This window comes from Cervus canadensis, chromosome 14, assembly GCF_019320065.1.
Source record: "Cervus canadensis isolate Bull #8, Minnesota chromosome 14, ASM1932006v1, whole genome shotgun sequence".
NCBI classification, from domain to species: Eukaryota; Metazoa; Chordata; class Mammalia; order Artiodactyla; family Cervidae; genus Cervus; species Cervus canadensis.
In genome coordinates, this window is record NC_057399.1 from 25644277 (window position 1) to 25657207 (window position 12931).

At 41.0% G+C, this 12931-nt stretch overlaps 2 protein-coding genes across 14 annotated transcripts in view; one reads left to right on the forward strand and one right to left on the reverse strand.

Moving 5' to 3' along the window:
* TRPM3 (transient receptor potential cation channel subfamily M member 3) overlaps positions 1 to 12931 on the forward strand; it is a 936946-nt gene that overhangs the window by 746194 nt on the left and 177821 nt on the right. The window lies entirely within an intron of this gene.
* LOC122453279 (ras-related protein Rab-22A-like) lies at positions 4356 to 5238 on the reverse strand. Its single transcript, XM_043487239.1, has one exon. The coding sequence runs from the start codon at positions 4983 to 4985 to the stop codon at positions 4401 to 4403; it is 585 nt and encodes a 194-aa protein (XP_043343174.1). The 5' UTR covers positions 4986 to 5238; the 3' UTR covers positions 4356 to 4400.

Genomic DNA, 12931 nt, shown 5'->3' on the forward strand with positions numbered 1-12931 from the left:
TGGAAAATATGCCTTGTTGGGCCCTTTGTATGAGTAATTTCTACACACTTCATACTGTTCCTGAAAAAAAGTCACTTCTCCTCTGCTTACTTCCCAACTTGGGTCAAAACACCTCAAATCCTATCATCTTCCGAGAAGATATATCCTTCTAGAAACCAACCCATGAGCTAAATCCCATCACTTCATCTAGGAAAAAATATTAAAAGTGATAAAAACTGTCCACATCAATATACTAATTTGGGGTCAAATGTAAGGGGTCAATGGTCCTCCACTTCCTTCTTCTCCAAAGGGATGTGATCATAAAGAACATTAGGACAGGAAAAGAGGGCCCCAGTGGCATAGCACACTCTGAGGCTGATTACATGTGGAGAAAGCACAGAGCCTTTTAGTTCCAGAGGACAGTGCCAGCTCCCTTCCTCTGCTGCTGCCTCTTAGAGCTCCCACCTGCCCTCTGAACTTCTGCAGAAGCTTCCCTCACACCCTCACTGCCAACCCACCAGCCTTAGCCTGGGCAGTACATTTGCCAAGGACACTTTGTTGTGATGGAGTATTGTTAGACTCAGCAATGTAAGCCCTATGGTATGTGTGGCCCTAAACAAGTCATGGTGGAGGATGGCACCTGCCTGGCTCCTGGTTTACAATCTTTCATTTCCACGCTGATGGCTCCTCTAATTTGCTACCTTCCTTTCCCAGCTGCTGGACCTCCTAGGGGCCAGTGCTGTTCACTTTGCCACTATTACCAAGTCTAAGCTTGCTTTGCCTGAAGCACAACAGGCCAGTAAGTCTACAGATGAGGTGTTGAGGCAAGGAATACAACTTTATTTGGAAAGCAACAGACTGAGAAGATGGCACACTAATGTCTCAAAATAGCCATATTATCAGGGTCTGGATGTCAGGTTCTTTCATAGAGCAGAGATGAGGGGAGATGAGGAAGTAAAGTAAAAAGGCCATTAATCTAGCAAATACCTCCTGAAATGTCCAGCCATGGGGAGGGGATGTGTTTCTTCCTTCCTATAGCCTTCCACTCGTGGACAGGATCCAGAACAAAGGCATTTTGGTTTAACATTCAGGCAGAGATGCAGGGTTCCCCAAGGCAAGATCTTTATGTCTGGACAGTATCCTTTTAGGGAACAAAAGCAACGTAAAGCAAAGGTTCGGAAATAAAAGAAACAGACCCATCTTAGAGTCACAATTGGCTCTTCCCTGTAATACCACCACTTCCCAGTCACACCTGACAAATTATGTCTCCACTCAAAATTGTTGCTGCTCTAAAATCCAAGTCCCAACTTCAAGTACAAAAATCCTACCCCCTACCACCATCACTTCATATCAAACTTGAATGCCAAGCTTCTCCATAATTCACTAGTCTGATACCAAATTCCTGAGATCATCCACATGAAATATACTTTCATCCACATAAAAGTATTTTTAAAGTGTAGTTTTCTGTGTCCTGTTCCTAGTTGAGGGTCCAAACAATCACTCCCAAAGCTGAGTCATTGTTTCTAATTCAGTTAGGTCTTCGGTCATACTGAGCAATCTCTTTATTCATCTCTAGTCAGTGGATACCCTCTCTTGTTCTCTACAATCATTGTTCCAAACCTCTTACATGTTAATCTGACTGCTTCTCAGGATCTTCTGTAATGCATTTCAGAATCTTTATAGTATGACAATATGAACTTCCTTCTTTCTTAGAGCTTGGTCTTATTTCCAAATAATGATTCTAAAATATGGAAGTAAATATTGCAACTAGACTATTATGTTGATCCAGTCCATCAATTCAGGATATATAGGACTGAAAATAAACTGATTTTTTAAAACATTAGTCAAGAATCTTTCAAGGATGTCTACAGATATAGAAAAGAGGTAGTTTGGGGAGAATTGGAGGGGACCTGGTATTTACCTTTATTTGGAAGATGATGGACAGAAACAACCTAAGAAGCTAAATTTAAGGAATAGGATCACTATTATGTCCCAGCAGCTGAAGGTGTAGCATCTCAGTAGCATCATATTCTCACTTGAGTAGGGCACCTTAAGGCAAGGAAAAGCCAAGGACATAGAAAATGTGCTAATGGAATAAATTGAAGCAAAGATATTAGGTCATCAAGTTTGTGTCCTTTTCAGTAACTTCTCTGTAGCATTTGATGCTGTCAACTCCTCTTCCCTCTCCCATTACTTTCCTGAGAAGTCAGTGATGTTAGACTTTAGATTCTTTTTCTGATTCCTTGCCATTTCTCTTACAGTTCATTTATCTTTCTATTGCTAGTTCCCTTCTTCCTCCTCATACTATAAAAAGATATTTATCAAAGACCAGTTCTTGGCCTTTTCCCCTTTCATTCATTATTCTGACTTCAGTTATTTTGAGACAACTCCCAAACGCACACATATCGAGCCCTATCTTCCTCCAGACTCCTTCATTTCCAGAGTCCATGTTTTCAAACATTCCCTTACTCTTCCTTTCTTAACCTATTGCTATGCCCTATTAACATGGTTCCCTCTAACCCAATATCCCCCCCATCAATCTATTTTATACACTGCAGGGATTTACAAACTTCTGTAAAGAGGAAGATGTTAAGTAGGTTAGGTTTTGTGTGCCCCAAACAGTGCTGCCACATATTTTTCTGTTTGTTTATTTGATTTTAAACAAACCTTTAAAATATACGAACCATTCTCAGCTTACTGGCTATAGGAAAATAGACCAGGGACCAAATTTGACCCTCAAATTATGATTTGTTGACCCCTACTGTATAGTATTGCTAGACACTCTTGCTGAAGGATAGAACCAGTTTCATCAGTCCTTTGAATATGGAGTATAATGTGTTGCTTATAGTGCCAGTTTTATATTTCACCACTTTTTTACAGACCCCTCATACTAACCCAGCTAATTTTCTTGCAATCATTTTTTAATGTCCTACTTCCTTGAATTTATTCAAGTCTAGAACCCCCTCTTTAGCCATAGCCGGTTGCCAAATACATGCACATATATGCACGTACATGCACATGTGCACACACACACACACCCCCCCAGAAGATACCTCACTCCTGGGAGGGGGTGTATATATATGTATCTCCACCTTCCCATATAAGCTGTTAAGAGCAGAGTCTCTGTTTTTTTGTTTCCCCTGCATTCACTATCCCTAACTGTGCTTATTGGATCCCATAAATCTTTGTTTAATGGGTGAGTGAGTGAATGAGTGAATTCAGATGAATATACATTAAAGCAGAAAGATACATATTCAGTATCCACAATTGCCCTAAAATCTTCACTAACACAGTGGCATGCATCCTTAAGGTTTCATAGATTGGTTATGGATGTAGATTTTATTTGGGGCCAATTGCTTAAGTTACTGGACCTATGGGAGGTATCCCAGTATGGTTGTTATGAGGAACAAGCTCTCAAAACAGAAATACCTATATTCAAATTCTGTCTATGAGTCACTACAGATGCAAGTTAGAGTATACATGTAGATACCTACTCTTTTTTTTTTTTTTTGGAGTGTTAAACGAAACATAGAATTTATTAATGTATTTACATAATTTATAATCTGTAAGCAGTGGTCTCATAAATATATGACTACAACTTTACATGTGCTAAGCAAGCGGCAGATAACTGTTTCCCCCACCAAGACAGCTCGGTTAAATAAAAAACGGACAGCATTTACTCCACTTTCTGGGCTTCCTCTCTTCTTTTGGAAAACATGGCTAGTCAGTTTAAACTGAATCTGCAATTCAACATGTTCCAGGCAGCCTCTCTACCACCACCATTTCGATCGTCAGAGGTTACCTAAAAAGGTGCCAGTGACATGCCTGGGGACGCAGGTGCGACAGGGTCCTGGGCTGCTGCGCCCAATGGAAAGTGCGTCAGAGACGGCAGGGGTGGGTGCCTCTCCATCAGCCCCAGAAACAACCCGTCAGCTTCAGACGATCATAACTGCCATCCGTCCATGGTGGTAACGGCACACATTCTAAATGCTACCACTCCCTCTAACAGTGGCAATGGGAAACCAAGGGAAGGAATGTCTCCACAAGGTCATTTTTTCCCCCTCAAGAACCACGAAAGTGCTAATTTTCCCTTTACAAATGTGACATAGAATCTTGACTACAAAGCTACTCAATGATCTCATCCTACCATCCACACAACTGTACATTCCTTTTCAGCAAGATCAGGAGCCAACGATGCAGTCCCTGTGTACACAGAGATTCTTTACAGGACGGAAGTCCACAGACTGACGAATTATTGCTGCAGTCTCCAAAGGGGAGACGAAACCGGTCAATTCCTGTGAATCCTTGTTGCCCGAAGAAGATCCAAGACTGGCAGGCGACCCCCGGAGGCGGGGCCTAGCCCCCCCCAGACCTGTCAGGACCACCTACTTCATCGGGAAGCCCGGGGGGCCGAGGTCCGGTCAGCAGCAGCTCCGCTTTGGCTCCGAAGGCTGTCTGCGGAGTTTGAAGCCCTTTCCACCAGAAGGCGGGCTAGCGTCAGTGGATGGAATTCTTCGACTAATTTCTATAAAGAGTTCATTTATGTTTATCACGTTCTTCGCACTTGTCTCTACAAAGACTGCATGGATGGTGTCAGCGTAGTCCTTGGCATCTCTCTCCATGACCTCTCTTACATCGATAAGATCACACTTATTTCCTGCAATGGCAACTACAATATTGGGTGGGCCGTGCTGCCGAAGCTCTTTTACCCAATTCTTTAATGTTGAAAATGTCTCTTCTTTCGTGATGTCGTAAACAATTATAGCTGCAGCCGAGCCTCGGTAGTACATTGGCGCTAAGGCACGAAATCGTTCTTGTCCAGCTGTGTCCCAGATGAGGAATTTATGTAGTTCATTTTGGTACTGGACAGTCTTGGTCATAAAAGATGCCCCTATTGTTGGGTTGATGTTCGGATCAAAACTGTCTTCCACGAACCGCCACACAATACTTGATTTACCCACACCTGTATCCCCCAGCAGACACACTTTGAGCTCCCTCAGCGCCATGGCCTGGGAGCCAGGGTCGCGGGCCCGCCGCTGCCCTAAGTTGAGAAGGGAGAGGCCTGGCCCAGCACGAGCATCCCCCGGCGCCGCCGCCGCCGCACGGCCTAGCCCCGGCCGCGGGGCACGCAGAGGCGGCGGCCGCCCGTTTGCTGGCCCTCGGCCCGGCCCGTCCGTCGCCAGCCGCGCGGGGCCCGTCTTAGCAGCCCGGACGGTGCCGCGGGTTCCCGGGCGCCACTGCCGCCGCCATCTTGGGACGCCGGCCTGGTCACCTGACCTCCCCGCCCACTTCGGCAGCCACCTTCGCCGAGAGGGCGGGGCCTAGATACCTACTCTTATCCTTGTTTTTTTTCTCTAGTCCTGGTTATAATTGTCATTGGGGCACAGTTTAACTTGAATCACTTGTCATCCATCTTCATGTTCATCTCCCTTCCTGCTCATCTTCACAGACAGAGAGTATAGACAAGAGGAAACATAATATGTAAAGTCCTCCTTGGTAGAAAAGGAGTGAGCCTGTGTCTTCCCTGTTTGACATCAATGGCCAAACAAGGGCAGCAGATCTCCTATGGCCACAAAGGAAAAAAATTTCTTAGAGCTGAAAAAGGTGTTTTTAAGCCAAATGGCTAAAAGTCGTAGAGTCATGTATCAAGGTTAGAAAATAGTTCTATCTAACATAGTACATGGGAAGAAATAGAAATGCTTTTTGAGATCAATGCTGAATTGTACCTAGATTCTTTCAAGTTCATTTAACTCTCCCTATAACATAATTTAGGCTTCTCAGGTGGCGCTGGTAGTTAAGAACCCACCTGCCAATGCAGGAGATTAAAAGGTGCGGATTCAGTCCCTCGGTTGGGAAGATACCCTGGAGGAGGGCATGGCAATACACTCTAGTATTCTTGCCTGGAGAATCCCATGGAGAGAGGACCCTGGAGGGCTACGGTCCATAGTGTCGCAAAGAGTTGGACAACTGAAGAGACTTAGCATGCACACACGTAACATAATTTAAGGCCGGACACAACTGAGCGACTAAGCACAGCACATACATGATATGGTGGAAAGAGGATGTAGAAGTATTACTCCATTAAAAATGTTTCCTTATTAGTTCTCAAAACACAGTGGGTTACTGATTAATTTTTGGAAGTTCTGAAGCTCTTTAGGTGGTTAGAATGTCCCTATCTTAGGAATAAGGATGATGAAGGCTTTGGAGTCAACGTGTCTGACTTCAAATCCCACATCTGTCATTTAATACATGGCATTAGGCAAGTTATTTAGTCTCTAGATTAGTTAGTTTTCTCTTCCAGAAAGTTAAGATAATAATAGTATTTCTGTTATGGGGTTAATTATAAGGGTTAAATGAAGTAATATATGCAAAGAACATAGTGAGCATTGAATAAATACTTCTATTGTAACACTAATGATGATGTCTATATAACACTTTAACAAAGATGATTTTCTTGTCATCTTATTTGATACTGCAGTCAACCTTGCCAAGGTCAGTTTTAGTATTTCCTAGGGAAACCAAGACTCAAAGATTTAAGTACAAGCCCAACATCAGGTAGCTTATTAGAGGTAACCCCAAGACTTGAACCAAGAGCATCTTTCTGCAAGTTCTCAGCTCTTTCCCCAGTATTTCAGCTGATTCCATGTTCTAAATATCAGGTATGACCAAGTTTAAAATGACTTTATGTATATTTATGGCCGATTCATGTTGATGTATAGCAAAAACCATCACAATATGGTATTATTCTCCAATTAAAATAAATTAATCCATTTAAAAAATAAATTAGGAGCCCATTTACTCTTTCATTTCTTGAATATTTGGAGCAAATATTTATTAGATTTTTAGAGTCCTGGAAAGAAAAGAATACATTATTGATATTCCTGGAATGCCCTCTACCCCTATACAGTAGTCATTATAGTCCTATAGGGAAAATGTAAGCACAGTGTCCAAATCACTTGAAATTTCTTCATCAAGGCACAATGAAATTATTCTTTTTCAGCATTACATTTTAATCAGACTAACTGGAAACCCCAAATTAAAGATCAACTTTCCTATTTTCTCATAGCATATTCATTGAAATAAAAAAGAAATTTGAATGAAATTTCATTTACACGGTTTGTTTCTAAGACAGCCAATAATAATGAGAAGAAGAACACCTTTCATCTAATGATGCATAATGTATAATAATACCTTATAATAGACAAAGGTCTGTTGCACTCCTTGTGTTATTAGAGCTGCAAAGTAATGGGACAGGAATTACATCTTTTTTTTTCAGTTAACTAGAAAAATTAAACAAATTGAGGAAGATTACAGAAGTATACAGAAAATAGCCATTGGAGCTTCAACCTTACAATCCAGGTCAGATTCTTTCTCATAATCAACAAAAATCCATAGAAGTTTAATGCCTCTTTCAACCATATTCATTTAAAAATACTAATAGAGTAAGGCAGTGGGGAAATATAGCAAGTATTTTCTTTTACTAAGAAAAATAAAATAATGCAATAATTAAAATATAAATAATGCACAGAAATAAACACATTGTTGTATTATTTTATTTCCTTTAAGAGTTGACTTACTAAATAATTTACATGACAGTTGGTTTGAGTTCTAACTCTAGAAAGACTGTTCATCTCGCTTCCACTCTTTATTTTCCCTTTCCTCCCTGGTCCCGTGTCTCACCATTTTCTCTTAGATCTTTGGTGTCTGCTCAGTCTCACTGCCGCCAGTCTCTCCATTCCAACTAATACTCAATTGCTGAATGAATCCTTTTAAAGAGCATCTCTTATGACTTCCCATCTACTCAGAAACCCCTATCTCACTCTTCAATGTTCAAAATGAAGAAAACACACTACCAATTGCCTTTGCGATAATTTCAGGTAGAATGCAAATTCATTTTATTATTTTAAAAGGTATGTTTTTATTTACATATGTATTAGAAATGATTATAATAAAACACAAAACCATGGATATTAAGCCTTAAAAAATATAAGTTTTAAAGGAGGATCAGTTTGAAAAAAGATCTAATTGTCATATGAAGATATAAATAATGGCAGAAAGATGAAGATTGTATAAGAATGACTGTAGGTTGAAACATACTGGTTTTCAGAATTAATTTTCAGTTTCTTAACCTAGCATTCAAGATCCTCTGTGATCCAGATCTAGTCTACTTTTCTGGTCAAGACTGAGCAGTGCTACTACTTTTGTCCCTTATCATTCTAGTCCCACCACATCTAATTTTCTTTGAGAGAAAAGACTGTGCCTTAAACATCTTTCTGTATTTTGTGCAAGCTCTTGAATCCTCTCTCAAATGTTAAATGCACTGGGTCCTACAAGCGGTGGGACAGAGGCTTCACTCCTACCCTTCAGCCTATTCCCAAATAAGAATTTTTCTATTCTAAATGGGAATACATGGACTAGTATTTTCCCTGAATTCAATAGAGTTACAAGTCAGCCTAGGGTCCAAGAACAACTAGAAGTCTCTAAGGAGTTCTGTGAATCCTCTGAAAATGTACATAAGATTCTGTGTGTGTATGCATTTCATGGAAAGAATGCATTCAATTCTCAGATTCCCCAAGGTATGAGTAACTCCAGAGTTAAGAACCACTATATTAGGGGTCTCTCTATGGCAGCAACCAAATTATAATCATGGGAGTCACAAACTTTGCCTCACATTCCTTCTAGTTCCTCAAAGATACCCCATTTAGATAAACATTTAAACTCTGAGCAATTTTTAAATGTGTGAACTTCCACATTTTTCAATATGAGTTTTGTAGAGGTAGCCTCTTCCATGCTAAATAGTCAATCGTGCATTTTAGGAAGTTGTCCACTTATAAATGGACTGTGATCCAAGGATCTATTTATATCCCAGAATCCATTTTCTCATATAGCAGTGTAAATAATTTAGCAAAATTCTGGTTTGCTATAAAAAGTCTAAGAACAGGAAACCACAAAGTGTTGTAGGAAGGAAGGAGAAGATTGTCATTCCCTTCTTTGGGACATCCCCATCGTCTTCCTCCAGTGTTACCCATCCCCCACCTCCTATAAACCCATGTGCTTCCTGCCCAGCATCTTATCTGGAAATCTGAAGTCCCAGCAGCAGGACTGAAAGCTCTTTGACCTCTGTAACTTGCTTAGCTTCCAACAGGGGAAACTTACTGAACCAAAGGAATTATTGATTAGGGGACTTTAAGGTAGTATAACAAATTAAGAGGGGAATACAGGTGGGAAGGGCAATGAAGAGGTAGGATGCTGAGTCTTTTTTGGAAATCTTCTAATGTCAACTCTCACATTCAAATCATTTCCAAACTCTGCTTCCTGCAGCATCTTCATGATGTGGAAAGACCAGGAGAAAAGGCATGCTGAACATGACAGGTGGCAGCCTACCTTTTCTCTGTTTTAAATTCATCTTAGTTCTCCAACCATTTCCCAGTAATACTTCAGTCAACTAAAGTTAACTAAAGTTTGAGAATTACTTCTTCAAAATAGACAGTTGTTTCCCAGCTTATTCCCTTCCTCCTCTTCTTTCATTCCATAGTTCTTTCTTTTAATTTTATTAAAGTATAGTTGATATACAGGGCTTCCCTGGTGGCTCAGAGGGTAAAGAATCTGCCTGCAATGCAATGTGGGAGACCTGGGTTCAATCCCTGGGTTGGGAAGATCCCCTTCAGGAGGACATGGCAGCGCACTATAGTATTCTTGCCTAGAGAGTCCCCATGGACAGAGGAGCCTGATGGGCTGCAGTCCATGGGGTCACAAAGAGTTGGACATGAATAAGCACAACTCAGCATGGTTGATTTACAGTGTGTTAATTTCTACTGTACAGTGGAGGGACTCAGTTATACAAATACATATACTTTTTTATATTATTTTCTGTTATGGTTTATCACAGGATATTGAATTTAGTTCCCTGTACTATATAGTAGGTACTTGTTGTTTATCCAGCCAATGTATAGTAGTTTGCATCTGCCAATTCCAAACTCCCAGTTTTCCCTCCCCACGCAACCTCCTCCTTGGAGACCACAAGTCTGTTTGTTCTCTATGTCTGAGTATGTTTCTGTTTGATACCTATGTTCATTTGTGTCAAATTTTAGATTCCACACAAAGTGATATCATATAGTATTTGTCTTTCTGACTTTTTAATGTGTTTTTAATTGAAAGATAATTTCTTTACAATATTGTGTTGGTTTCTGCTATATAGCAACATGAATTAGCCATAGGTATACATATGTCTATACAAAACTACAAAAAAGATCAATATAAAAAAGATCTTCATGACCCGGATAATCACGATGGTGTGGTCACTCATCTAGAGCCAGACATCCTGGAATGCCAGGTCAAGTGGGCCTTAGGAAGCATCACTATGAACAAAGCTAGTGGAGGCGATGGAATTCCACTTGAGCTATTTCAAATCCTAAAAGATGATGGTATGAAAGTGCTGCATTCAATATGCCAGCAAACTTGGAAAACTCAGCAGTGGCCACAGGACTGGAAAAGGTCAGTTTTCATTCCAATCCCAAAGAAAGGCAATGCCAAAGAATGCTCCAACTACTGCACAATTGTATTCATCTCACACACTAGTAAAGTAATGCTCAAAATTCTCCAAGCCAGGCTTCAACAGTACATGAACCGTGAACTTCCAGATGTTGAAGCTGGATTCAGAAAAGGCAGAGGAACCAGAGATCAAATTGCCAACATCCACTGGATCATCATAAAAGCAATAGAGTTCCCAAAGAACATCTACTTCTGCTTTATTGACTACACCAAAGCCTTTGACCGTGTGGACAACAGCAAACTCTGGATAATACTTCCAGAGATGGCAATACCAGACCACCTGACCTACCTCTTGAGAAATCTGTATGCAGGTCAGGAAGCAACAGTTAGAACTGGACATGGAACAACAGACTGGTTCCAAACAGGAAAAGGAGTACGTGAAGGCTGTATATTGTCACTCTGCTTATTTAACTTATATGCAGAGTGCATCATGAGAAATGCTGGGCTGGAAGAAGCACAAGCTGGAATCAAGATTGCCGGGAGAAATATCAATAACCTCAGATATGCAGATGACACCATCCTTATGGCAGAAAGTGAAGAAGAACTAAAGAGCCTCTTGATGAAAGTGAAAGAGGAGAGTGAAAAAGTTGGCTTAAAACTCAACATTCAGAAAACTAAGATTATGGCATCCGGTTCCATCAACTTCATGGCAAATAGATGGGGAGACAGTGAAAACAGTGAGAGGCTTTATTTTGGGGGGCTCCAAAATCACTGCAGATGGTGACTGCAGCCATGAAATTAAAAGACGCTTGCTCCTTGGAAGAAAAGTTATGACCAACTTAGACAGCATATTAAAAGGAAGAGACATTACTTTGCCAACAAGGGTCCGTCTAGTTGAGGTCATGGTTTTTCCAGTGGTCATGTATGGATGTGAGAGTTGGACTATAAAGAAAGATGAGCACAGAAGAATTGATGCTTTTGAACTGTGGTATCAGAGATGACTCTTGAGAGTCCCTTGGACAGCAAGGAGATCCAACCAGTCCATCCTAAAGGAGATCAGTCCTGAATATCCATTGGAAGGACTGATGCTAAAGCTGAAACTCCAATACTTTGGCCACCAGCTGCAAAGAATCTACTCATTTGAAAAGACCCTGATGCTAGGAAAGATTGAAGGCAGGATGAGAAGGGGATGGCAGAGGATGAGATGGTTAGATGGCATCACCAACTCAACGGACATGAGTTTGAATAAACTACGGGAGTTAGTGATGGACGGGGGGGCCTGGTGTGCTGAAGTCCATGGGGTCACAAAGAGTCGGACACGACTGAGTGACTGAACTGAACTGACTGATACATATGGCCCCCTCCCTCTTGAATCTGACTTACTTTGTTTAATATGATAATCTATGGGTCCATCTATGATGCTGCAAATGACATTATTTTATTCTTGTTTTGGCTGAGTAATATTCCGTTGTATATATATGTACCACATCTTTATCCATTTTTCTGTCAATGGATACTTAGGTTGTTTCTGTGTCTTGGCTACTGAGAATAGCGCTGCTATGAACATAGGGGTGTGTGTATCTTTTCTAACTATAGTTTTGTCAGGATATACACCCAGGAGTGGGATTGCTAGATCAAATGGCAACTCCATATTTAGTTTTTTGAGGGCAACCTCCATACTGTTTTCCATAGTGGCTGCACCAATTTATATTCCCGCCAACAGTGTAAGACACTTCCTCCACCTCTGATTACACAATTTTACTCAAACCTGTAAGTTTTACTGTGTTTTTGATGCACAGTGTTTTCAGGAGGAAGAGCAGAGTAGAGGGTTGAGGTGAAAATAAGTAGGAAGAAGCTAGGGAGGCTATTTATATACATGCTGCTGCTGCTACTAAGTCACTTCAGTCGTGTCCGACTCTGTGCGACCCCATAGATGGCAGCCCACCAGGCTCCCCCGTCCCTGGGATTCTCCAGGCAAGAACACTGCAGTGGGCTGCCATTTCCTTCTCCAATGCATGGAAGTGAAAAGTGAAAGTGAAGTGGCTCAGTTGGGGGAGGGGGGTGCTATTGCCTTTATATGCGTAAGTTACTGTAAACCAGGTGTCTGAAACCAGATACTTTCTACTTTCTCTTCCATGCTAATCAATGTGTATAAAATACCTTTTATCATTTGAACTCATTTACCCACACTTCCTTCTATATTTGTATTTATGCTTCTTTTTATTAGATGTGAGGCTTAGTAAATGAATACATTCATCAAATTCCAAGGTTTCAGGCAGGGCCGTTAGCCTGGTGTTGATCACATGTTGCTCAATATGTCATTTTCCCAAGTTTCACCAAACCCAAAACTTAACCTGAGAAAATTACCCTAATCAGGTAAGACAAACTGCACAAAGATCACTGCTGCTCTATTATCTGTATCATTTAGCTTTGGGTTTTTACTTGACCATCTTATCCCTCA

Bases quoted from the DNA above. Each gene is read 5' to 3' on its own strand.
- LOC122453279 (XM_043487239.1), bottom strand. From the start codon at position 4,985: ATGGCGCTGAGGGAGCTCAAAGTGTGTCTGCTGGGGGATACAGGTGTG.